The 26,455-nt window shown below is 47.4% G+C and overlaps 1 protein-coding gene across 1 annotated transcript in view; it reads right to left on the reverse strand.

Moving 5' to 3' along the window:
• Positions 1-744: 744 nt before the first annotated feature.
• The window catches only part of ITGB3 (integrin subunit beta 3), a 51,135-nt gene continuing 25,424 nt past the window's right edge, over positions 745-26,455 (reverse strand). Inside the window, exons 5-15 of the mRNA XM_044247687.1 lie at positions 25,734-25,896; positions 24,952-25,113; positions 22,797-22,892; positions 22,221-22,310; positions 21,127-21,261; positions 19,259-19,688; positions 14,869-15,091; positions 13,870-13,970; positions 11,297-11,416; positions 5,936-6,102; positions 745-3,580 (exon numbers count right to left, since the gene is read on the reverse strand). Coding sequence (XP_044103622.1) covers positions 3,515-3,580; positions 5,936-6,102; positions 11,297-11,416; positions 13,870-13,970; positions 14,869-15,091; positions 19,259-19,688; positions 21,127-21,261; positions 22,221-22,310; positions 22,797-22,892; positions 24,952-25,113; positions 25,734-25,896 — 1,753 coding nt within the window. The 3' untranslated portion in view covers positions 745-3,514. The remainder of the gene's footprint in view (positions 3,581-5,935; positions 6,103-11,296; positions 11,417-13,869; positions 13,971-14,868; positions 15,092-19,258; positions 19,689-21,126; positions 21,262-22,220; positions 22,311-22,796; positions 22,893-24,951; positions 25,114-25,733; positions 25,897-26,455) is intronic.

The raw sequence follows: 26,455 nt of genomic DNA on the forward strand, positions 1-26,455 counted from the left end.
CCTTTGATCACTTAACTTGGAAAATGGATCAAAGCTATGTGTGGGTAAATATCAGGTTTTCTTAACCTACCAGCTAAACTATGTTCATAATTTTTAGTAACTGAGCTGATTTACTGCAAACGTATTAAGCCAGAAGGATAGGTATGTGATTCTTTATGTCAGTAGTTCTTAAACTAGAGAATGCAATAGGAACACCAGGAAGACTTACTGAAAAAGAATGCTGAGCCCCACTCAGAAAATAACCCATTTTCTGAGTTAGTGGTTCTGAGGTGTGGCCTGTGCATTTTCATTACTAACAACTTCCACATGATACAGAAGGCCACTGGTCCTAGACCACACTCTGAGTTCCAAATCCTGAAATAAATTTGAGCATTTAAATGATCCTATAAGTAATTGCCATTAGGCTTTTCTTGTACTAATGTATGCCTCCTGCAAACAAAACCTGGGCTAAACTGACAGTCTGTTCTACTGAAGTACATGTTCCAAAAAATCCCCAATAAAAAAGCAAAACAACTCTAACTCTTAGAATAGTGAAAACCTACTTGCTTTGAAAATGTTATTAAAGTTTAAAGAAAAACTCTGGTTTCTGGAGTGAACTTCAGTTCCTGTAGCAATCATCTTTCGGTTACATTTAGAAACATGCTTGTTCTAAAATAATCATTTTTGGGGCGATGACACTTACTCTTTTCAACCCAAAGAAAACAGAAAGAACAACACAGGAAGAACTGGGCAGGCTTAGGTCCATTCATTTTGGAAAGCACATTTAATTCACTGTTGCACAACTCAAGCAGAGGGGGTGGTTGGGAAGTCAGGAAGGCACTTAAGTCATTTCAACCAAGAATGCTTAAGAAAGAGAAGAATCTTGAAGTTGTGGATGGCCTAAGAAAATCTGAGAGGTAAAGAACTGACTCTTTATGTGACAACTTGTCAGGAATGTTCAAAGCTTCCCGTTATTGTCCACGAACCCTGAGATTAAACAATTACCTCTAGAGGAGCTGAGCACAAATAACCTTTTGGAGCTGTGCTGATGTCAAAATACTATTTAGGTGTTCACCCCACATGAGGCCAGAACTCACTGCACTTTGCTATCTCATGGACAGGTTCTCCCCACATACAAAGGCCCAGAAACCTTGTTCCAGGAGCTCAGACAAGAGACCTACCAGTTGTTGTTGTTGTTATTACCTTTTAAATATGGGTTCTTCCTCCTTTGATATAACTTCTTCATACCAACTACTACTCCAATGGACACTTGTCTCAATAGCCAAAAGGTATAGTTAGGTTTGAAACTTCTTGGATTCAACTCTCTACTGCGCTACCATCTCCTTCAGTAAAGGGTGATTCACCGGTGAGACAAGGCTCAGTCATTTGCCACATTCCTAATTCCAAAAGTTTATTCTCAGTGTTAACCCACGGATACATTTCAACTACTTCTTATGGATGCCTCTTCTCCATATGTGGATGCAAACGTGTGCAAAGTGACCTGAGTGGAGCTTAAGTGCCACATCAGGAGATGGAACTGCTAACAAATGTTGGGGAAGGGGTTCTAAAAGAGGCTAGAATGAGGCTCTTTCATTAAGAAAGGTGTTGTGGAATGACATCTGCTCTTGCCAAAGCCAGGTCTCTCAGATCTCCCAACTAAAACAACACACAGTAACAACATCTCACAGAATCTTGACTGTATGCTTAATGCCACAGGAAGTCCCAGCAGCTTCAAATATCAATACTGAAAGAGACCTTCTAGAGTGGCTGGTTTGGGCCTATCATTTTTCCAACTAGAAAACTGAGCCCCAGGGAGAAGAAAGAGGCTTGCCTTAATTAAGGTTAAAGATTCCTTAGATGCAACACTGAGGCTAGGACTTAGATTTTCTGATCATCAGACCACTCTCTATAGGTCCTTCCCTTTTTCTTGATGAATGGGGGTAAGGGTGGTTGTTAATGTTAGACTAAGGTGAACACCAGTGGAGCAACAGCTTTGGTGAGGAAAAAAAGAAGAGCCTGTATCCCACCTCCTCAGAGAAGGCCCAGCATGCCCACGGGCCCAACCCCACAAGCTTCCAGGAGAGAGAGCCCTTACAGACCCAGCAACAGGGCAGCAACTTCCTATGAAAGATGCCAAGTGGGGGGGCCTGTATCCAGGCCAAGTCTGTGTAGGTTGGTTTTTTTTTTTTTTTAAACACTCTCCTTCCTCACCACCGAATAAAATTACAGATACAATGCAAGTGTGGTTCTATACGTATTCCTTTAGATTAAGCAAGCCTCATCATGATTTCAGGTGACCCAATGAGAAAAATAAAATAAAATTGCACTTGTGGCCTCTCAGATTAAAGGCTGAGCTAAAATGAGGTTGCCCCGCCCACAGGAGGACAGGCCACACATGCTGATACAACTGGCCCAGCATTTCAAACGTGGAACTTGTGCTCAGCAGACTCAGAGACCCATGGGAACAATTCCTTCCCCCAAGGACAGCCAAGAGGTAGATAAATGCAATCAGCCACATGGATGGACGTAGCACACAGAAGCACCAGGTCGGTTGTGTAGAGGCGTCTTGGAGGAGGGACAGAGGGCCTGAAGGGTGGGGCCAGATCTCTGGCTCTAATCCCAGCACTGCCCCCCCTCCCAAGGAAAAGTGTTTGGTCTTGAAAGAAATCCCCAGTAAGTAACAAATGTCTACAGCAGTGAGAGTGTGTGGAAGTCGAAGGTAGAGAAGTGATGCTGTTCTAAGGGTGACACACTTCTTCTAAAGGAACTTCCAGGGCGGAGCTGCCTACGAGACCCATCTGAAGGGTGATGATGATGAACTGGGGGACCCTGGCACATTCATCCAGGCCATGCATGACCCCTGAGTGGCCCTACCATCCTCACTCCCCATAGAACTGCTGGCAAGAACTCCCCTCATGAGAGAACCATACTGGATTGAGGTGATGGCAAAAAGCAAAGGCAACTCTGAGGGTTCAGCTTGCCCTCGATTTCTCCTTCAGCCTGAGGGAAGGGAAAGGAGATAAAGGTCCAGATGACACAACAAGGCTTCCAAGCCAAGCAGTTGCTGTCAGAGCCACTGAGCGTCAGGCCCAGGAACCATGAACTCAGAGTGGAGTCAAGGCCCCTTCCTCTGGAATGAGAGGTTCAGCTCTGCCCTCCTCCTCAGGAAAAAATGGCCTGAAGGGGAAAGCTGGCTTCTCACTGAGGTCATGTAGAACACCTGCTCAGCTGTGTCAGTCACCCTCAGATTAAGCAGGAAGAATCCCTGAAGGAGGCATTCTGTGGATGAAGGCTGAGGCGCTCTGCTTACCTGGGACACACCACAAGTATTAAATTACACACTCCCCCACACACAGCACACTCACACGTAACACATGCACAGAGACCCACACCTCCACTGACTGACGTTCTTCTGACCCACCCCACGCCCAGTCCTTCATCCCGCCCCAAAGATATTGTTCCCTGTAAACATGATGGCAGAGATGTCCACAGTTCTGGGACAGCCTGATAGTGATCTGAGGATGACTCCTTGTCATTAAGTGCCCCGGTAGGTGATGTTGGTGAAGGTGGATGTGGCCTCTTTGTACAGTGGGTTGTTGGCCTGCGGAGAGAACAGAGCAGCAGTGAATTCCTCAGCTCTCCCCTACCCACAAGGATTACGTTTCGTCTGGAAAGTTTACCCAAGACACCCTTCGCTGGGATATACCATAAACAAACCACTTAATGCTCCTTGTACCTCATATTCGCTCTTAAGATGGGAGTGGAGAGGAAATAAGAGTAGAGAGAAGGTTGGGGCGCCTGGGTGGCTCAGTGGGTTAAAGCCTCTGCCTTCGGCTCAGGTCATGATCTCAGGGTCCTAGGATCGAGTCCCGCATCGGGCTCTCTTCTCAGCAGGGAGCCTGCTTCCTCCCTCTCTCTCTGCCTGCTTCTCTGCCTACTTGTGATCTCTGTCTGTCAAATAAATAAATAAAATCTTTAAGAAAAAAAAATAAGAGTAGAGGGAAGGTAGAACGTCATCCTCCTGCTATTTCTAAGGGGCTGAATCTAGCCCATTACTTTTTGGGGATCAGCAAACATTTCAGGATCACTTTTTGTCAGTATCATTTCTTGCCTCTCTCCTGAACTCTCTCTTTTGCCCTTCTCCCCACTTTTCCTTCCTTGTGACCGTGCTGGGGGACGTGAGCAGAGATGGGAAATGTAACAGGTGGTAGCTTAAACTGAGAGGACAGCTTTGGCTCAAAAAAATTTTAATTTGTTCTCATCTCCTCCCTCCAAGCCTTACCCACAAATTGTCATGTTAGCAGGAAAAAATAAACCCTCTCTGGATTTCCCAAGGTCTTTTCTTTTCTTTTTTTTTTTTTTTTAATATTTATTCACTTATTTGGGTTGGGGGGCAGGGGCAGAGGGAGAGAGTCTCAAGCAGACACTGTGTTGAGCACAGAGCCCAGTATAGGGCTCGATCCCACAACCCTGAGATCATGACTCCAGCCAAACCAAGAGTCACAGGCCTAACCTACTGAGCCACTCAGGCACCTCCCCCACCAAAATTTTTTCTAACAAAAAGTGACAAATCCCATTAGATCTGGTGGTCTTTCCGAGTCATTTCAAGAACTACAACACAGGGCGCCTGGGTGGCTCAGTGGGTTAAGCCTCTGCCTTCAGCTCAGGTCATGATCTCAGGGTCCTGGGATCGAGTCCCGCATCGGGCTCTCTGCTCAGCAGGGAGCCTGCTTCCTCCTCTCTCTCTGCCTGCCTCTCTGCCTACTTGTGATCTCTCTCTGTCAAATAAATAAATAAAATCTTTAAAAAAAAAAAAAAAGAACTACAACACATTCTCACATGCCTCAGAGCTTCCAGATTTCTGTACTATACTACCAGAAACATCAGAAGTTTCTTGGGACCCTTGGGTACAAAGGCCTGAAATCACCAGCAAATGAGACCAAGCTTTCAGCTTCCCCCTGGACATACATGGAGTCAAACAGCCATTTGAGAGGTCCAGAAAAAAGTTAAAATATGAAAGATGAGCCAAAGAAGAACACAGTAAAATTAGGCATACAGAAAGTTTTCAGTAGATGCTTGTATCATTTAATTCTATCAGGATAAACTGCAGGGAGAAAATTTTTTAAAGATTTTATTTATTTATTTATTTATTTATTTGACAGAGAGAGAGAGAGCATGCACAAGTAGAGGGAGTAGCAGAGGGAGAGGGAACAGGAGTCCCTGACTCCTGAGCAGGGAGTCAGGCGAGGGACTCGACCCCAGGACCCTGGGATCATGACCTGAGCCAAAGGCAGGTGCCTAACTGACTAAGCCACCCAGATGCCCCAAGGATATTTTTTAAGGGGTTGGTCCAAAAAGTAATTCCCATCATAACTGAATTCCTTCCCCGAATTGGGCAAGCTGCTTAAGCTTTCTGTGCTTAGTTTCCTTACCTATAAAATGAGAATAACAATGCTGCCTCCTATCTAGGGCTATTGTAGGTATGGAAGAAGTTAACACCTAAAAGTCATTTAGAACAGTTCCTGGCATATGGTGAATCCTCAGCAAAAGTTAGCAGGTTCTTTTTTTTTTTTTTTCCCACTGTTTGTGTTTCATGCTTTGGACTTCATCAGTATATCATGTATTACATGTTCTCAGTGTAGGATTCTCAAGTGTGTCCTCTCCTCCTCAATTGGAGAAGTAGTCTTGTTTTCATTGCATCAGTGACCAGAGCAGAGCTGGGCCCTACCTGTGTTCAGTCAGTACTCATTGATGCGGCCCGTTGTCATGCATGGGTAGGGAGAGAATTGGTGGTTTCCAGGAAGAATAAGGATAAGGGGACCATCTCCCAATTTCCAGAACAGAGGCTAACTGGGAAATCACAGGCTAGCTGAACCTGGCCCCCTTATGCACCTACAGCTTCCACCCGAGTCTCTCAAACCCATGACTTGAGAACATGCCCAGCCCAGGCTCTTACTGTGTCCCATTTTGCTCTGGCTCGCTCTTCCTCAAATTTAGCAAACTCCTTCCGGTCATGGATGGTGATGAGAAGCTTCCAGATGAGCAGAGTAGCAAGGCCGATGAGCAAAATGGCCCCCATCACTGAAAGCAGGACCACCAGGATGTCAGGACCCTTGGGACACTCTGTCAGGAGAGAGCACAGAGTAAAGAGGTTATGAATGTAGCAGGAATCACTTGAACTGGCTAGGAATAGATCTTCTTGACCAAGTAAGAAATTACTAGAAAGTTCTCTAAAGGAAACAAGACTTACAAAACACATCAACTAATTTTTTTAAAGGAAGAGGTGCGGATCTTTAAGACAGCAATAATCTGTCCTGAGTGGTTTAAGTTAGAGGCCATAAGCAGGTCACCCATGGCAGAATTTGACCTAAGTGTTTATTAAAAATCTGATTTTATGTTCACTACACAGGCATTAAAATAAAAACTTAATAAAAAATTTTTATTTTTATTTTATTTATTTTTATTGGCAATAATCAGGAGATTCTTCCCCTGAAATTTCAAATTCTTCTTCTCTTTAAAAAAAAAACAAACTCGGGGCCCTTGAGTGGCTCCGTTGTTAGATGTCTGCCTTTGGCTCAGGTCGTATCCCAGGGTCATGGGATCGAGCCCTGCATCTGGCTCCCTGCTCAGCTGGAAGCCTGTTTCTCCCACTCCTTCTCCCCGTGCTTGTGTTCCCTCTCTCACTATGTCTCTCTGTAATAAAAATAAGTAAAATCACTAATAAAAAGGTCTGAAAACTCTGAACCCACAGGGCATCCCTGGTGAGATGTGAGGAGAAGCTGTCCCCTGTAGATGGGACACATTTTATAGTTTGCCAGAATTCTTACCATCCTCTTTTCTCCACTAAAGAGAAGCAACATGTAACTTGTCATTGAGGCCATGCTACCTTGCACTCTGGAGCTAGACTGCCTGGGTTCGAATCCTGGCTTACCACTTACTTTGCTATGTGACCTTTGATAAATTATTTAACCTTTCTGGGTGTCTGTTTCCTATTTCTCCATGTTTAAAATGGAAAAAGTAATAGCACTGAACTCTAAAACTTATGAAGAATAATTATGTTAAATATATTTCAAGAACTCAGAAGACTTCCTGGCACAGACTCGTGCTCAATAAATACCAGCTACCGTTATTACTGGCCTTCTTGTTATATCTGATTGTTTTCACTAAGTTATTTACCTAGCTCCTGTAGACATCTGTGTTACCCTGATTCAGATACATACATTCCTGAGGGCTGGGAACCTAATGACCTTGTTAGAACACTTAAAGACCAGGAAGCCTGCCAACCAAGAGAATATTTTGGGCTCCTTCCCAAATTATTTCATCGTCTAAAATCCTAACCCTATTGAGAGCTGACTTCCTGTTTAAACCCAGTCAACAACCAACAAGGACAGAGGTGCGTCACCCTTCTGAGGGCCAAGTTGAATATGCTCCACAGAGCTCTGTTTCCCATAAACCACAGGTGTCTGATGGGTGACCTCACTCCAGTGACTTCTCAGGTGTTATGTAATTAGGTGTTTGGATATGAGAGTATTGATGGGTCTGGAGAGGATGTCACACCCACTTTCCACACTGTCTCCCACCTTCTTCTCTAAACATATACACTGTGCTCACCACACACGACCCGAAAACAACCACCAACACAAACCCAAGCTGGCTATTTCCCAAGCCACCAAATTATAACCTGTCTATAATTAAAGAACATCTGGAGAGAGGCTCTGAGGTCCCAGTGTCTGAATTCCGAGGAATGAAGGGTCCCAGTTCTTCTGGGAAAAACAATTGTGAATTCTCTGGAAGACAGGGCTGACCCTCAAACCTCCAAGTAAAATCTCTTCAATTCTGCATGTCAGTACGGGCAGGACAGGTAGAATGTGAAGAGACCTTCAGGGAGGGGCGCCTAGGTGGCTCAGTGGGTTAAGCCTCTGCCTTCAGCTCAGGTCATGATCTCAGAGCCCTGGAATTGAGCCCTGCATCAGGCTCTTGCTCAGTGGGGAGCCTACTTCCTGCCACCACCACCCCTCCCCCCGCCCCCCGCCTGCCTCTCTGCCTACATGTGATCTCTGTCCATCAAATAAATAAATAAATAAAATCTTTTTTAAAAAGAGAGAGAGGGAGAGAGAGAGATCTTCAGGGAAAAACATCTGTAAAGCATTTATCCTGAAAGGGGTGGATGGCGAGTTTCCTAGCCACAGAAGCCAAGATCAAATGATCTCTAGACAGCTCCCTTAGCCACAGTGATGAGGAACCATGTGGGGACCTGAGGTCAAGAAAGACTGGGCAGGACTAACAGATTTCACAGACGTATAGGAAGTCCAGTTAAATGTGAATTTCAGATAAACAATGAATAGCTTCTCAGCCTGAGTATGCACTACATATTGCATGGGATATACTGTATTTGCCAGGCAACCCTATCTGGGAGTGATGAGGACTCAGCTCAGGGGATCCCACTCCATGCAGGCTGAACCCCACCCAGCCAATGCCAACCCCTTTGGCAGTGCTGTCTCTACTGCCCTGAAGTGCCCAGCCCTTCAGGGAGAGCATCTCCAAGGGCATGAGTTAGAGAGAGAATGAGAAGAATCTCCTTCTGTACTCCAGGACCTCAAGTGCTACATTCTGCTTGAAGGCAGAGCCCCTGAAAATCATCAGAGGTGGAAGGTGAGATGAGAGGCATAACTTGGAATTCCGTGGCAACAAGATAGGAAATGTAGGTCTGGGATCCCATTTCTGAAGGGGTCTCCATCAGAAAAGTTACCCCCTCAGGGGTTACTTGTACCAGCTCAGGTTATCACCATCTTTGTTCCCCACAACTCCAGGTAATGGGTTCAGGTCTGAGAACACCAATCCAAAAGATTTTGGTAAGTGATACAGCGGAAGCATCAGCAAAGACTTTTGTAGGAAAGTAATGTTAAACCCCAAAGCAAGAACACACCACCCTTCTGAAATGAGGAAGGACAAAGGTGCAGATAGGGTGGGTATAGAACAATCCATGAAAAGTGTTAACACAAGTGGATGGGAAAGTGTGGGGGGGGCGCATGGCCAAATAACCCACATCCGCTCCCCCAGATACACACCCATACTCTTCCCTTTCCCCTTCCCATGTCAGCTTTCCCTTGAGTCAGTAAACAAAACGAAGGCCAGACCGTTTCTTTACCTTCCTTCTCCCTTCTAAAAGTGAAAGCCCTGGAAAGGCTGGTGAACAGTATCACAGGTGGGGGGCACCATGCTTTCCTCTGCCCATGGGACCAGCAACACGCTGCCTTATACAGATGTAGCAGTGCTTCTTCCCACTTTCAGGCCCTTCCTTCTCTAAGCCACCAAAATCCTCCTAGCAGGTATCAAGATGCATATAAGCCTGCCTGTCTCCTGGGCATATTCAGTCCTATGAATTTATTCAAAAACCACTTATCAAGTATCTCAATACTTGATATCATCTTGATACTGGTTACTTGCTATCATCTACAGTTTCTGTAGATGACTGAGCCCAGTATGGATATAACAATAGATGAGATAGACAGTCCCTGTGCTTATGTAGCTTTTGATCTACAGAGGGAGATGGGGGACAAAAGAAAGCAAGTTAATGCTGTGATGAAGCACCCAACCGAAGCAGCAACACAGGTGCTGCAGGAGGCCTGAAGGCTCATTAGGAGAAGTGATGTGTCCAAGACAGAGGCACTCAAATACTGGGGTGTATCACAATTGCTGGGAACACTAATCAGGAACACAGAGGCTCATGGAAGTAGGACAGGGCTCAGGACTCAGGTTTTTTTTTTGTTTGTTTGTTTTGTTTTTTTTAACAAGGGAGAACATACAAAAGTTTGAGACCCACTTTTTTAAAGCAGGGACCAGCAAACTATGGTTTGGGAGCAAAATGTGGCTTGCCATCTGTTTCTGTAAATACGCTTGGGCTTGTGCATAAATATATGCTGCTTTTACAATGGCAGAGTAGTCGTGGCAGAGACCCCATGGTCTGCAAAGCCTGAGATATTTAACATCTGGTCCTTTGCAGAGTTTGCTGCACCCTGGTCTGAAGGAAGATCTGAAGAAATTGCACCCGCTGTTAAGAATGTCAAGCAACTGACTGATTTAGTCTCTGCCTTCAGACATTGTTCCTTCATTCCCATAAGTTCCTGTCTACCCTCTGCCATACCATAGCCCTTGTCCCTCAACAGGGTCTGTATCGATTTATGTGTCCCTCTCCCCCAGCCTGTGAGTGCCACATCTGCTTATTGTGATATGCCCAGCACCAAGTCCACTGCCTGATATATAATAAGTACTCGAAAATACTTTCTAATGATTCACAGCTTAGTCTGTTAAGCGAAAGGAAGGAGACAGAGGAGGTGAGGGGAAGCAACAAATCTACTGTGACTGGATGGGGACAAGCCTGTGGTTGGTCTGTGCGTATGACAGATGAGTTCCTCCTGCTTCCAGAGGGCCTTGAGAGGAAGCACTAGCTTTTCAGTCTTCAGGACACCTTGGGTTGTTGCCTCAAACACAGCACCATGTCTCACGGTCAATACTTTAAATATCAGGCCTTCCCTTGAAGCACCAAGCTGCTTGCCCTGGGAAGCCACCGAGCTTTTAGTAGAGCAGGTGCTGAACAGTCCTAGACTTTAAATTCCATACTTCTGGGGTGCTGGGTGGCTCAGTGGGTTAAGCCTCTGCCTTCAGCTCAGGTCATGATCTCAGGGTTCTGGGATCGAGCCCCGCATCAGGCTCTCTGCTCAGCAGGGAGCCCTGCTTCCCCCTCTCTCTCTGCCTGTCTCTCTGCCTACTTGTGATCTCTCTCTGTGTCAAGTAAATAAAGAAAAAAAATAAATTCCTTACTTCTTAACATTGTCACCTCAAAAACTGCCATGATATATTTTGTCCCTTCATGGGGTCCATATCTACCTCTTTTTTCCAAAAGGTTTTATTTATTTATTTTAGAGAGAGAGAGAGAGAGAGCATGAGTGGGTGGAAGGGCAGAGGATGAGGGAGAGAGAGAATCTCAAACAGACTCCCCGCTGAGCATAGAAGCCGGTGCGGGCTCAATCCCATGACCCTGAGGTCGTGACCTGAGCCAAAATTAAGTCCAACGTTTAGCCAACTGAGCTACCCAGGCACCCCCTACCTTCTTCCTGTCCTTACCCACATTTTTACTTTTCTATCTCCTCAATTAGCAAAGTCACTTTCTCACTAATATATGTATTTAAATATCACCCATATCCCAACGACAGGCCCTAACTTACCACTTGTAAGGTCAGTCTTAACCTGGTTGTTCTGTGTAAGAAGAGTGATGGGTAGAAATTATTGCCTACCATGGCCCTGAGGGTTCACTCACCTGGCTCTTCTACCACATAGAGAATGGATTTTCCACTTGAGTCTTCATAGTACTGGAATCTGACGACACAGTCATCCTCATTCTTGTATGTACAATTCACTGCATCCTTGCCAGTATCCTCTGAGAAAGAGAAAAAGATGGGAGAATGAAAAACGACTCAATTCGTGGAAGACGGGGCCATCCCCAAGCTGCAGTTATGGGATTTCTGAGAAAGTATGCAATAGGAAACCCTATGCCTTATATTAGGCAAGATGTCTAGATTTGAGATGGCCTGGCAGTTACCTCCAGATGACCCTCACTTCTATATTTTGTTCCTCACTTCTGTATTTTTGTTCCTCACTTCTATATTTTGTCCCTTATGAGCTCTTTTTGGTTCTTATTCATTATTCTGGAACAGACATGACATAACATATTACGTGGTCTGATTCAAAGCCTTGCTCTCCCACCTGCTAGCTATATAATGTTGGGGAAATTACTTGAACTCCTTGGCTCTCTCTTCCTTCATCTATAAAAGGAAAATGATACTCCACCTTGCCAAGGCTGGTAGAGAACCCAATGGCATAAAGTGAACAGTACTGAACACACAGTGGGTGTTCCCGTCCCTCCCTTTCCCTTCTCTGCTTGCCCAATGATTCTTTTTTTTTTTTTTAAATTATCTTGTGGAATTTTTTTTAATTTATTTTTTATTTTCAGCATAACAGTATTCATTGTTTTTGTACCACACACAGTGCTCCATGCAATCCGTGCCCTCTATAATACCCACCACCTTGTACCCCAACCTCCCCTCCCCTTCAAAACCCTGATTGTTTTTCAGAGTCCATAGTCTCTCATGGTTCACCTCCCCTTCCAATTTTTCCCAACTCCCTTCTCCTCTCTAACTCCCCATGTCCTCCATGCTATTTGTTATGCTCCACAAATAAGTGAAACCATATGATAATTGACTCTCTCTGCTTGACTGATGATTCTTAACAATTAATTGACTCAGCCCTTATATTTCTTCCATTTCTACTTCTGATCTATTGTTCCTCTCCAGAGCCATCCCCTCTTCTCTGATTTCCCTCACAATTTGTAGATTTCATCCCTTCTGATTCTGAACCCTCTTATTCTGACAGGGAAACTATAGGTATCCCTCCATCAGCTCCACTATATCCTCCAGTGATGAAGCCAGATAGGTAAAACTGACACGTGATGAGGTTAAGCAAATGTCCCAAGGTTACACCACAAGTGTATGATGGAGCAGAACTAGAACTTGAGTCTCAGAGCATATCCTACAGCCTGAACTCAACAAGCCTTCCGAAAACCAGTGGTATAAGAGTACAGTGGAAAGGGTGAGGATTTCCGGATTTAGTTCTAAGCGTAACTTGTTCAGGCAGGTTATGTAACTTTCCTGAGATTCCATTTCCTCATCCGCCAAATGAGGATAGCAACAGTCCTACAATTGTTCTTTACTGGGTTATAGAGAAAAGGATAAGATGATGGGAATGGAAGGACACTTTCATAACTTTTGTAAGTTATACAATTCCACATAAACAAGCCTTCATTGTTATGATTATCATGCCATGGAGGGAGGGGGCAAGAGAAATACTTATCAGCTACCCTATGATACCCATCTGGTCTAGGTAATAAAAAGCCCTCACATCTCTCTCAGCAGTCTCCCCAACTCCCAGGTTAATTATAGTATAGACCCAATCTCCTCCAGAGGAAAAGCCGACTCTTCAAACTCAATCCCCAAATTACTACCCTCACTCCCAGCCCCACCTCTGATATTAGCCAAAGGGTCCAGAGATCTGACCCTTTTCTATATAACACCCCCAGCCAGAAGCTGAGTGACTGGTTGTATCTTACTGGGGCTCTCACTAAAAAACATGTTTCCTGCCTTTGTGGGAGATGGCTATCTCAAGAGATTACCATTTCCCTGCTACCAGCCAATGCCTAGCTGACCCAGATAATCATATCAGACGCGCTGACAGCAACAAAGATGATCGCCTTTTAAGTCAAGGTAAAGTAAAAACCAGAATAATTACAAGCAAAAGTTTTGCTCCCCACTGAATTTTTTATCTGCCTTATTCCAGGAAAGGCTCTAGCATAGTGAGTTTAGCTACAAATCCATAAAGGTGAAGGTTTCCCTCCAAAACAGCAAAGTGGTATGCTTGGCCACTGTTTAACACTCTTAGTTAAGTAAACTCTATAAATGCTTATAAGCTTCCTAAAATGATGCCTGTCACTCTGGCCTCAGTTTCTTCATCTGTAAAATGAGATGCAAAGCAAAGTGAGGGCTGCCTGAAATCAGCCATACTTTCAAAGGTTACTTGTAGGATCTTACTGAGTCTGTGGGTGCTGGAAAGCAGATCAGGGAGGGACTGTGGAACCAACTAGTAGAGTGGAGGAGAACTCAGGGAAGACAGTTTTTATGGAGTGCCTAGCATGCATCAGACCCACACAACATGCCTTTGAGGTGGGAATTACTCTCCCATGTTACTGATGAGAGTTGGACAGATTTGGGGATTAACTCACAATTTTAGAAGCTCTGTGTGTGTGTGTGTGTGTACAACTCTGAGACATGCTGAACTTACTAAGCTCCTTCACAGACTCGATCTCATCACGACAGTACCGGCTGCAGGTGTTGTCCTCATGGAGGGTTCCTCGGTCAAACTTCTTACACTCCACACACTCCCTAAAAGAGAGGACACAGAGATTAAGACAAGGGAGGAACAAACTGCAAGGTTTCAGTCTGACTTAGACCTCCATACACTAGAAAGCTGTTCCACCTCAGAAAACAAACACCTGTACTACAATCCCGGGGGCCCAGCGGGTCAAGTCTGGAGTTCGGGGTGGGAGGCCTGGCAGGCAGAGGGCCCTAGCACCCTCATTAAATCCTTCATGGTCCATCTGAGAGTACGATAGGAAGTGAAGCCTATCCAGTTTGGGGAGCCTTAAAAACAGAATAGCTCATGTAATCTGGGAGGCCAGCGCAAAGGAAAATATTAGGTCCCTTGTTCAAAAATGACTAAGACTTACAACACAGGGCCAGCAAAGCAGTAAACCAAGTGTGGGGCCCTTCTAAGCACGAGTACAGATGCACAGGTTGCACACCCACGAGTCCAGGCCTGCTTAAAGTGGCAAGAGAAATGGCAGAAGCATCCCCTGACCCCCAGATGAGTGATGTGCGTACCCGTGACCTTCTCCCATCTTTGTCCTTCGTAACTGCAGGCCCACATCTCCCACAGCATCAGAACATCAGCGCTGGGACATTCCCTGGAAACTCCCTGGTTTAGCCTTCCTCCCTACTCAGGGCTTCAGGATGCCACCCCAGAGAGCAGGTTTCTCTGCCTGGAGTCCCTGAGGATATTACTTTGACCCCTGCCCAGTTGGCTCTCCCTCCAACATTGCCCAAACTTTCCAGTGGAAAGAGGAAAGCAAGCCTCTTAGCTGCAGCAGATTCCTCTTCTAAAGCTTTGGTGAGTAAGAGACAGACCCTGGAGTTGGCTGGTGGGGGTGGATTCTAGCCTGGGGGACCCTCCTGCTCCTTCCAGCCCCCAGCTCTCTCCAACTCACTTCCGAGGCCCACTCACTTCTTAAAGGTGCAGGCGTCAGGGCAGGTGGGGCACTTCTCGCAGGTGTCCCCGTAGGAGCCTGGCTGGATGCACACGCAGCTGCCGCACTCACACTTGCCCCGGCCGCTGCACAGCAGCCCGTTGCTGGACATGCAGGTATCTGTGCGCGTGGTGCAGTTGCAGTAGTAGCCGGTCCAGTCCGAGTCACACAGGCAGTCCCCACAGCTGCACTGGCCGTGGCCTGGAAGCACACAATGGGGGCGGGGGGGAGCAGGGGGACAGTAGGTGAGGATCCCCACCATCCCCTCTCCTCCTGCTACGATCGTGAGCACCACACTGAATGGTTCACCGCCTTCCTTTTTATTTTTTCATTTTTATTTTTATTTTCATTTTTATGTTCAGTTAGCCAACATAGAGCAGATCATTAGTGCTCGGTAATCCATTAGCTGCTCATCACACACGTGCCCGTGATGGGTATTGAGGAGGACTCAGGGCCTTCTAGGTTTTCCTTTGATCCTCCCCAGGCTAAATCAACTGCCTGCCCTGTGTTCTCCTGGCACTTACATGGACCTTTATTTTAACCCTTATGATGAGCCCATTTGCTTGCCTATCCGTTTTTCTTTCTAGACTGTGAGCTCCACGATAGGACAGGACATATCCGTTTGTCCCTCAGGAGAGATTAGCATGACATCTAAAACAGAGGAGGCAGGCAGTTAATGTTTTATTTACTCAACAAGTATTTCTTGAGCTCCGGCTGGGCACTGGAGGTTTGTCAGTGAACAGGACAGGCAAGGTCCCTATGACCCTGGAGCTTATGTCCCAGTTGAATTCCTGGGAAACAGACATAACATTCACCAGCGTGTGCCTTGTACTGTGTTATCGTAGTGTGGAAAAGATGCGCTCACCGTATTGCAGGAGTGCGGGAATGGGAGCAAGGGCTGTGGGGTGGGGGGTAGGTTGGCTAAATGCAGGTGTTACCTCTCAGAGCTACACCCCCCTAATCACTTAACAAGGCTTGAAAACTTGGCTCCCAAACTCGGAAGAAAAGATGACTCATTCTCAAGGATTCTGAATCAGGAAGAAGGGGATGAATAATAAAAATCTGATTGTTAATCAGAGGAAAGGCAGGGAGCAAGGGGGAAGTAACCTCCCTTGGTCTGAAAACCATGCCACTGATAGGAGCGAAAGAGCCCCAAGGTGGTAGAGGAGAGGGAGGTGCCTAGGCAGGCTCAAACAGCCTGCTCGCTGGTGCCTTCTGCCCCCCCCCCAGTGACAGACGGGCAAGCAGGGAGCCCCCACACTGTCCCCTACACCCAGCTTTCAGTGACAGCTCCTGGACAAGGAAAGGCCGACACTACAGGGGACTGGCAGCACTCAGAGGCCTCGGCTGCCTCAGAAACTCCATAGTGTTTCCTTTGTCCGGCCAAACAAAGTGGTCTTTGAGACTCGGACTGCCAGGCCAGAGGGGCATGAGGCTGGGCATCAAGCTGCAGGCTAGAGCCAGCAGGCCGATCCCAAGCTCTGGCAGGGTCAGCCCTTAGAAGGAAGCCACAGTGTGGTAATGTCACAGGACGGGCACCCCGCCAGCGAAAGGGTGGCTGAGCCTGGGTTCACAGAGAAGTCAGAGGAGGGGGGTGAGGAGTGAAGAGAAAGTATAAGAAAGAGGAGGGAAATAGGAAAGAAAGCAGCAGGGGAGGGGACAGGGAGGCACAGGCATTTCAGGTCCTGGGGAACACGCCCACTTTCCCTAAACAGCTGGACCTTCTGGGCGGATGCCTAGCTCCACTCCCCTGCTTTATGAGCCAACACTTTGTTTGACATTCTCCTTCCTCCATGAAGCCACCCAGGCTTCCACTGCCTACAGTGAGTCTCTCTGCAGTGGACTCCTATAACTAACTATTCCCCCAGGACACCTCACTTCTGGCAGGTTCTGCCTCATACTGTGAGCTGTCCGTAGGTAAGTTAATTCAGGGCAAAACTGTCTTATCCATGCCTCTCGATCCCACAACACTACAGCCCAGAGCCCGGCTCGGGGGCGCCCCATCAATCTATGCTCATGGACGTGGCAGGTGGAGAGTCCCGTGAGGACAAGGATGCACTCCCTATTGTCTGAGGCAGGGTGTTGATAACACGTAAGCATAAGGGTCATAGCCCGGTGGGGAGGGGGGAGGTCAGAGACTGGGGAAAAAGCTAAGTCACGGCACGCCATCCCCACAGCAAAGAACAGACCACAGGCCAGCAGCTCTGGGGAGAGACAATGGTGAACCAGTGTACAAGCTGAGAGGTCAGGAATCATGCATGACCCCTGTTCACCCATTTGGACTCAGTGCCTGGCACAGAACAGGTATTCAATAAGTGTGTGTCCCTGAGTATCTGTCACTGGAGAGTGTAACAATGGCACCACGGCGTCTAGACCCAAAACCAGTGGGCATACAACACTCTGACTGAAAGCCGGGGAGGGAGTCATTTCGGAGACTACGGTAGCTGCCTGGGGTTTCCCCATGAATTAGGCGGTAGCACACCGGGGACAAGTTGTTCTTGCACCGGTAGGAGGCAGGAAGCAGGCTGCTGACCTGGGCAGCTTTGTTTTATGGCTTCAGGGTGGCCAGCAGTCGACGGAAATGCACTCTGGACGGGATCCCTCCCACATGGTGTCACAACAGACCAGAATCCATGAGGAGGTGGCACGGAGGAGGTATAGACCTCCTGTCCCTGATACCCCCCCAAGGGGCGGTCTGTAGTCTCCCACATCAAACTTGCCCATTCCCCTTGGCACTCTGAATACGATGGAAGTACTATTAAACATTAAAATGAGCCGAAATTCCTGCCTCACCCCCTAATTCAAACTGCTGTTGGTGTGTATGTGTCTGTGTATACCTGATTTCTCACTCTCTCTCCTAATCTCCTTGATTCATTTCTCCAATCTCTCTCTCTCTCTCAGATTTTGTTGGCGTGAGCAAAGGAAATAATGTTGCAGATAAAAAAAAAATAAGCCATTTTTCTGTTACATGGGCATGCTTTAGAATGACAGATTCACCTTTCTGATCAAACTTTTTAAAAGACTGTTAGAGTGAATATTTGAGTGGATGAGCTCAGCTCGTTAAGCCCCAATGCAAAGGAAGCCGATCTGAGTCATAGCTTAGATCACCATAGAAGCCAATTACAATCTCTGTGGATTGGCCACACCATACACCCAAAAACCAATCCCAACCAGTTTGCAAATGTCTCCCATCTTTCTGTCACAAGAGGGATCAAGCCTCAGCCATCAGAGCCCAGCAAAAATCTACCCCTACTCAGAGCTGCCTGTCTGCCCGTCTGCTGCTAAGAGTCAACATGTCTGCAGATAAATACTTAATCATATTAGTTGGATTTCTTCCAGCTGGGAAAGCATCCTCGGAGTGGTCTTTGGGGCAAGGAAAAAACAGCTTGAGATTTCCAATGGGGCTCCAAATTTTACTGAATTTTTGTCATGAGAAGGACAAAACCTCAGAATCCTTCAGGGAAGAGGACTCAGCATCATAATTCTCCATCGGCAGGCTGGACCTCTCAATGGCAGGTGCTTTTATCCATTTATTTCCTGCCCAGCGTGCCGGCCACTAGCCGCACATGGTTCCTGAGCAAAAGAGGATCCGACGTTTCCATATTTTCTCTTAATTTAAATTTATTTAACTTTTGCTTACATTATAATTCCACTTGGCGAATTTAAATTTAAATAGCCATATGTGGCTATTATATTTGACAGCACAGATCTGGGACAAAGTACCAAGAGCGATAACAAAATAGTGCCAACATACCAACAGAGCTTACAATTTTCCCGCCACTGTTCCAAGTGTATGGGCTCCTTAAAGGGGCTCCATTGCCTTGCTTTTTTTTTTTTTTTTTTTTTTTTACTATTTTCCAAATCTTATAATGAAAAGACAAATTCACATAAAAGAAATATTCCTAAATTTACTAGATATTCTGATATATATTTTCCAAACCTGTAGCTACTAAAAATCTAATTACCATCAGTCGGTGATTTTTTTTTTTTTTTACCTGAAAAAGGGGTTGGTCCCTAACTTGAAATGATTAAGAGGAACCCGTGACTTAAAGTATTAGCAGAAGGGCAGATGAAAGAAAAGAAGAAAACTGTCTTCACCTTCGAGCTTCCCCACCCTGCCCCGTGCCATGCTAGGAGGGAAGTCCCTCGGAGCCCAAGCTCACTTCTGCCTCTGTGTGCACCCCAGGAGCAAGGACTTGGGGGGCTGAGAGGGATTAAAGAGAACCTCCTTCTGTTTTCCGCCGTGGGAGTGGGACACCATCCACACCATCCACTCAGCTCTGCCTGCCGGGCCTTGGGGCTAAAGTCTCCAGAGGCCACAGACGAGCGAGTGTGGATGGGGACGGGATCGCGGGTAGTTCTACTCACCTGAGCACATCTCCCCCTTGTAGCGGACGCAGGAGAAGTCATCACACTCGCAGTACTTGCCCGTGATCTTGCCGAAGTCACTGCTGTGGCAGACGCACTGGCCACACAGGCATTCGCCGCGCTGGCTGCAGGCGGGCTGGCCCTCCTGGGGGCTGCACTCGTCCTGCTGGGAGGGCCGGTAGTCCTCCTCCGAGCACTCGCACTGGGACCCCAGCCAGCCGGGCCCGCAGAGGCACACCCCGCACTCAAAGGTCCCGTTGCCATTGTTGCAGCGGGGGCTGGAAGGCTCGGCGTGGGCCTGGCATGCACAGTCACAGTCAAAGGTGACCTGGACCGTGAGGCTGTCTTTGAAGCCCACAGGCTTGATGGTGAAGGACTTCTCCTTCTCCTGGGGGCAGCCGCGCACCTTGGCCTCAATGCTGAAGCTCACCTGGGAGGACAGTAGGACCGCAGTCAGACTCGGGTGGACCCTGTTAACACTCCAGTCCCAGAGGGAAAGAAGCTGGGCCCGGTGCTGTCCTGCCCTACCCCGGGAATACCAAACTTGCGGGGGGGGGGGGGCGCTAGTCCCCAGCAACTTGGAGTTCTTCAGCCTCCCCACGACCCAGATCTGCAAAGCAAAAAGGAGAGCCTGGGGACAGTGGTCCAGTTATATCTGGCTGGGTGCACAGACGTAATTTATAGGCATGGGCTATGCTGGGGTTTTTTAATTCCACATATGAAATAAGCCAGCTCCGGCGCCTGGGTGGCTCAGTTGGTTGGACGACTGCCTTCGGCTTGGGTCATGATCCTGGAGTCCCGGGATCGAGTCCCACATCAAGTCCCACATCGGGCTCCCAGCTCCATGGGGAGTCTGCTTCTCCCTCTGGCCTTCTCCTCACTCATGTTCTCTCTCACTGTCTCTCTCTCAAATAAATAAATAAAATCTTTAAAAAAAAAAAAAAAGAAAAAGAAATAAGCCAGCTCGTGCAGAACAGAACGTGTGATCTTATAAACCTTCTGCTCTGGCCAACTAAGCCAGCTGAACTGAGTACACAATGTCATATGTCTTTGTAGCAAGACACACAAAGCATATTTTGCACCACACAATACCACACAGTGACCAACCACAGATTTAATTTCCATAGAACATTTCACCACTTGTTCCATCATATACCTCTCTGGCCAATATTTCTTGCATAGGGTATGTGCACCTGTTCTAGAATATAGATAGACAGACATATGGACAGGTGGATAGAGATCGGTATATACATGCTGTAGATATAAATGGTCTAGATATAATAGCTAACCCCCCTTTTCCGCTTCCCCCCCTCTTCACCAGCCCCTCCCCTTTAGGCAGAAGCAGAAGAGAACCAACCACTTAGGAAAGAAAGCCCCAGAGGCCACAGAGGGACTGGAGGAGCAGAAAGAACATTTGCATTCTGTAAGCCTATGAGAGCGGGTGTTTGGTCTTTTTTGCCGGTTCCGTTTGCTGTTGAATCTCCAGCAGCTAGAATGATGCCTGGCATGAAGTCAGTGCACAGTAAATACTTATAGATGACTCTGCCATCTCACATTGTAGAGGGAAGAAAGACATTACCTTCGGGAGGTTGGAGACTGGTTGGGGCTGAATGCAAGAAATATTGTCATTTGCAAACAACTATGCATATGCAAACAGAGGTCATGTAAATGCACATTTTTAAAAAATCCTGATGGCGAAGGTTACCTAACAGAGAAGTTTAGACAAGAGGAGCCTCAAAGGAAAAGGCTGGCCGTTCCACAATATCTAACCTTTCATGACCTTCAGGAAGAAGGTGCCAGGAAGGAAGGGGAGGGGTGCCCACAGACGCTCAGGGGGTACAGGCCTTGCCCAGCTCAGCCCACCTCACCGTGTCTCCAATCTTGAGTCCGACACAAGACTTGAGGCCTGGGATGACCTCGTTGTTGAGACAGGTGGCGTTGAAGGACAGAGACAACTCCTCAGGGAGGTCACGCACTTCCAACTCTACTTTAGAGCGGATTTTCTAAGCAGGAAGGAGCAAAAGAAGGTAAGGAGATGAGCTGAGAGGAACTATTTCCATCCCAAACAAATTCTCTCGGGGGCCCCGGACTCACCCCGGCAGTACCAGATGCTGAGGCCCGCCTAGAAGCTGCCAGAGGAGAGCATCCCTAGGAGCGTGTTTCTTACTACATTTCCTGCCCAAGACCTGCTTCTCTCTCTCTCTCTCCCTCTCTCTCTCTCTGCACGGGTACCTGGGTGACTCTCGGTAAAATCTAAATCAGTTCCACCCTCCTGCAAGCCTCAAGGATGTGCTAAAAGGGAGTGCCAGTACTGGTCCCCTTGGAGAGTGGCCATTTTTACCAAATTTTTAACCAACCTCACCTTCCCCAGGGCTCAGCTTCCTCTCCTCCTTGCTGTTGGAGTCCTGTCCCTCACCCTGGCCTTCCTCTGATTTCAGGACTCTGCTCCTGCCTCACCACCCGCCTCACCCTCCCCTTCCCTTCCACTTCCTCTAAGCTCTTCACGCATCACCCCTAACACTTCTTGGCATTTCTTTCGGAGCCATTTCTCTCTCAGAAGGCCGCATTCCTCCCAGGGCCGGCCAGCTGTGAGCCTCTAGAAAAATAAGGTGAATGGGGCTCCTGGGTGGCTCAGTGGGTTAAAGCCTCTGCCTTGGGCTCAGGTCATGATCCCAGGGTTCTGGGATCGAGCCCCACATCGGGTTCTCTGCTCATCAGGGAGCCTGTTTCCCTTCCTCTCTCTGCCTGCCTCTCTGCCTACTTGTGATCTCGATCTCTCTCTCTCTCTCTCTCTCTGTCAAATAAATAAATAAAATATTTAAAAAAAAAAAAAAAGAAAGAAAGAAAAATAAGAGGAAGGCCAGGAAGGCTGCATGGTGGGCTAGCATCCAGGACTCCCAAATCTGAACCCTCCTGGGAAGGTAGACTCCTAGCAGGCCTATTCCCAGTGCAAGACACTTACGCCATAAGCATCAACAATGAGCTGAAGGACATTGCTGGAGTCGGTAGACAGAATCCCCACTGTGGTCCCTGGGATGAGCTCGCTGTAGTTCTAGGAAGACAAAGGGTGTGCAAGGCTGACTGAATGAAGAGGGTGGTTTCCAAAGGCCTCCCCAAATCAGACTGAGGGTCTTGAAATGAAGATTGAGGGAACAAAGGGTTATTTTACTTGTTACTGCCAGTAATAAATCTAGCAGTTTTTCAGCCCTGAATAAAATAAAATAAAATATATAAAATTTTATAAATTAATTAATTAATTAATTTTAATAAATAAGAAAAAAACAAGGAACTTCTCATACCCCTCACCCCCACTAAATGACTCCCCTCTGGTTTTGCAAACACCAGCACACCTGTTCTGCTAGGTTCCAAAGTTGGGGGAGAGAAGCAATAAGAAGGAATCACTAGCTCCTGGGAATAAGCTGGAGGAGGGTCTTTCCAGGCTGGGGACAAGGGCTCATGGTAGGGCATGCTGGGTCCCCAACACAGCTCTACCCATCATCACAATCCACGCTCTGGGCAGCCCTGGGGGCATAGTCACCTGGTAGAGATTGACTACATTGGCAGTTACTGCAAAGATCAAATTGATGTTTTTCTGGGATAGCTTCTCGGTCATCAGCCCCAGAGAGGGATAATCCTGGAAGAAGGGAGGACATGGAGGTCGGTTAAGAATTCACCTCTATTCACATACATCCCTGGATCCTACACCTTAGACCTTGGCTGATTTGGGCCGTGGCCCACACAGTGGTGGTGCTTACACATTTCCACCCCAAGATCATTTTGAGCCAAGGGAGCAAGGAGCAACACAAACCCAGCTGTGAACCCCAGGGACAGATGAAGAGGCAGAGGCTGGTGATGTCAAAACCAAGAATCTCTTTCTTGCCGCTAGACTTCAGTGTGTTCACACCAAGAAGCAGGTTCCATGAGCCAGGTATTGTCAGGCCCCATTTTGTTTTCCATCAACTCATTTAACAAACGTTTATTGGGGCGCCTGGGTGGCTCAGTGGGTTAAGCCGCTGCCTTCGGCTCAGGTCATGATCTCAGGGTCCTGGGATCGAGGCCCGCATCGGGCTCTCTGCTCAGCAGGAAGCCTGCTTCTCTCTCTCTGCCTGCCTCTCCATCTACTTGTGATTTCTCTCTGTCAAATAAATAAATAAAATCTTAAAAAAAAAAAAAAAAACCGTTTATTGAATGACAGATATATTATAGTCTCTGCCGCCAGGGAGCTCCTGGTCTGGTGAGGACGACAGGTACATACAACTACAAAACAAAGCCAAGATCCAAAGCGTGGCATCGCAAGGTGATGCTGGGGACCAGAGGAGAGGGGTGGGTGAGGGGCAGGAAGTAAGGAGGGAGCAGCAAAGCGGAACTTGGAGTCTTCCTACCCCTTGCTCTCCGTCCTACATGTGTCAGGCTTCATTGTGAAGTTTCCTCGTTCTGTAGCCACTTCAAATGCCTCGGCCTGGCGTGTGCTTCCTCGTGGTGGTCTCAGCCTTCCTTGCCAATCAGCACTCACGTCTCTCCCTCTTGTACTTACCACTGAGGCAGCCCACTCTTTGTTCCCCATGGAGTGGTCTTCTTTTTGGTAGTCCTTCTCCTTCCTTAGGACCCAGCTCAGGTCCCGCCTTCTCTGGGAGGCCTTCCTTGGCCATCCCAGGTCACGATGAGCTTTCCTCCTCTGAATCTCTAAAGCCCTTATAGATGGTGCTACTCCTTTAGCACTAATCACGCGTCTTGTATTCTTGGTAGCACATCTCCTCAACTAAACCAAAAAGGGGGGGGGACCTTCCATTGTCCCTTTATCTCCTTCAGCCCCTGGGAAGCTGCCATGCCTAGAGTAGGTGTCAATGCTTACTACGGACTCATCCAATGCCTGGCAGTGCCCGACTTGGACATGGCTGACACCAAGGAACTCAAGTCACAATGGGATACTGGTGAATCGTGACCATGTCTCTGGGATCCCTAGGCCTTGCAGGATCATCCAGCTCAGACCCCTCCCTTTGATACCCATGATACCCATGATACAGGTGTATCATGAAGCCACCTAGACAAGGAGCTGCTGTATTGTCTTTAAGAGATGAAGAGTTCACACCTACCCCCAGATACCCAGGGTATCAGTACTCTGAAGGTCTTACATTTCTTGATGGTTTAGAGCAATTAAACTCCCTTCCTCTTATTTGACCCTCTAAGGCCATAGAAAATAACCTTTCAGAAGCCTTCTCAGGTATCAGCTAAACTTCTTTGTTTCAAGCTAGGTGACTCAGACCCCCTCAACCTTTCCCCACGGGAAAAGATCTCCATTCTTTTGATGATCTGTGTCCCTTTTTCCTCAGTCTTCTGCCAACAACCCCAAGTGAGCATAGCATTCCAAGAAAAGGATGATCTGGACACAGAAGATAGGAAGGCCTGCCTTCAGGTCCATTCTGGATGCCATGATGCTGCTGGTGGTGCTGGAGGCAGTGGAGGTGGTGGCAGCAGTGACCCCAGGCAGGACCACTTACAATGGCTGTGCCATCTGTCCCCTGGATGAGGATGTCCAGTTGCTGTGGGAGGCAGTGGGAGGATAGCCTGAAACAAGGCCCACGCCCTGCCCCGGGGAAGGGCTGCCATTTTCATAGTCACACAAAGGCTCTGCCTGGGTTAGGGCAGACCTGACCACAGTGAATTGGGACCACAGGTGGTACCAAGAATCTCACCATGGTAGTGGAGGCAGAGTAGTGGTTGTCACCGCCAATGTGACACTCCCCATCGTTGGGCTGGACAATGCCTGCCAGCCTTCCATCCAACGCTATATGGGTCTTGGCATCAGTGGTAAACACCAGCAAGTGGGATGCATCATTCCTCCAGCCAATCTTCTCCTGTTAAAAAAAAAAAAGCAAAAGAGAGAAAGCAACTTTAGCCATGTCATTGGTAGATGGCAAACACCCAAGGACTTCCACTCCTGAAGGGCTGAGTAAGTCATCTAGAACACAAGTCCCCCAGGAACACAAGATGGAGCTTTTCCAGTTTGAGGGTTTCTGTTCTCTTAGGAAAGAAGACTCAGCTGATTAGTTCAAGCAGCTGAAAGATGCCTACTTCAACTCCAAATATAACTTTTCCAATGATAACCACATGGCCTGTCTAGAAACCCACCTGCACCGGCAGAGCTGGGCAGGGCTAACAAACTCCCATGTGAACATCTGCCCACTTTGCTCAGGTTAAGTCCACCCAGCCTTGACTCTGATACACTCCTAGAGAAGGCAGGATGATGCTCTCCCCAGAAAACATCCGGCATCACTGAGGTTCAAAAACATGTCAGCTCTGGCCAGGGGTTGATACAAACAAAGGTTGCCTATCAGGAGAAACTTCTTGCGCATGCTGTACAAAACTCAGCTTGGTTCTTCTTCTTTCACATCCATATCCCCACAGTTGAACCACTTCCTTCCCCCATTTTAATCTGTGCCAACCACACCAGGTGCTCTGTGCCCTCCAAACTCACATCACAGACTGTAGCCTGCATGATGGCATCAAAGCCACCCTCTGGGGCATCTCGGTTCCGCGACACACTCTGCTTCTTCACCTCCTCATTGAAGCGGGTCACCTGGTCAGTTAGCGTCAACACATGTTTGTAGCCAAACATAGGCAAACAGGTGGTCTTCATGCTGGGGAAGAAGGAAGATAACTTAAGCAGATATCCTGATGGAAAAGGTCACATGGGGAGGGAGAGGGACAGAGGGGGAGGCAAACACGGCGAGCACACTGCCCAGGCCAATCCTATACAACCGCAATTAACCAGACAGTTCAGACCCCAAGCCCCTCCCACCAACTGAGCCATCACATTGGCTTTCCCTCCAGCTAGCCTAGAAGGTAAGACATTGAGTTGTGGAACCAGACTATCTGGGTTCAAGTCCCAGTTCCTAGTCATGGGACTGTAGACAAGCTTCTCTATAAAAATGATGACATGATTAATCCTATCTCCTAAGAGCTGTGTGAGGCTTAAAGGAGCTAATTTATGTAAAGCCCTTATACCATAGTGAGGCTCTAGTCGTTGCTGTCACCTTGGGCTTAACACTTCTCTAAAATAATATTAACACAACCGTAAGTTCATCAAGAACTTAATGTCCATGAACCATCAACAAATTGATAGATCTGTGCCGGACGGGAGCCTTTCTGTCCCCAGCCCAGTAGCTTGTGTAATTGATGGCTGACAGCTGTACTGGG

Source organism: Neovison vison, chromosome 5 (assembly GCF_020171115.1).
Source record: "Neovison vison isolate M4711 chromosome 5, ASM_NN_V1, whole genome shotgun sequence".
Classification (NCBI taxonomy): Eukaryota; Metazoa; Chordata; class Mammalia; order Carnivora; family Mustelidae; genus Neogale; species Neogale vison.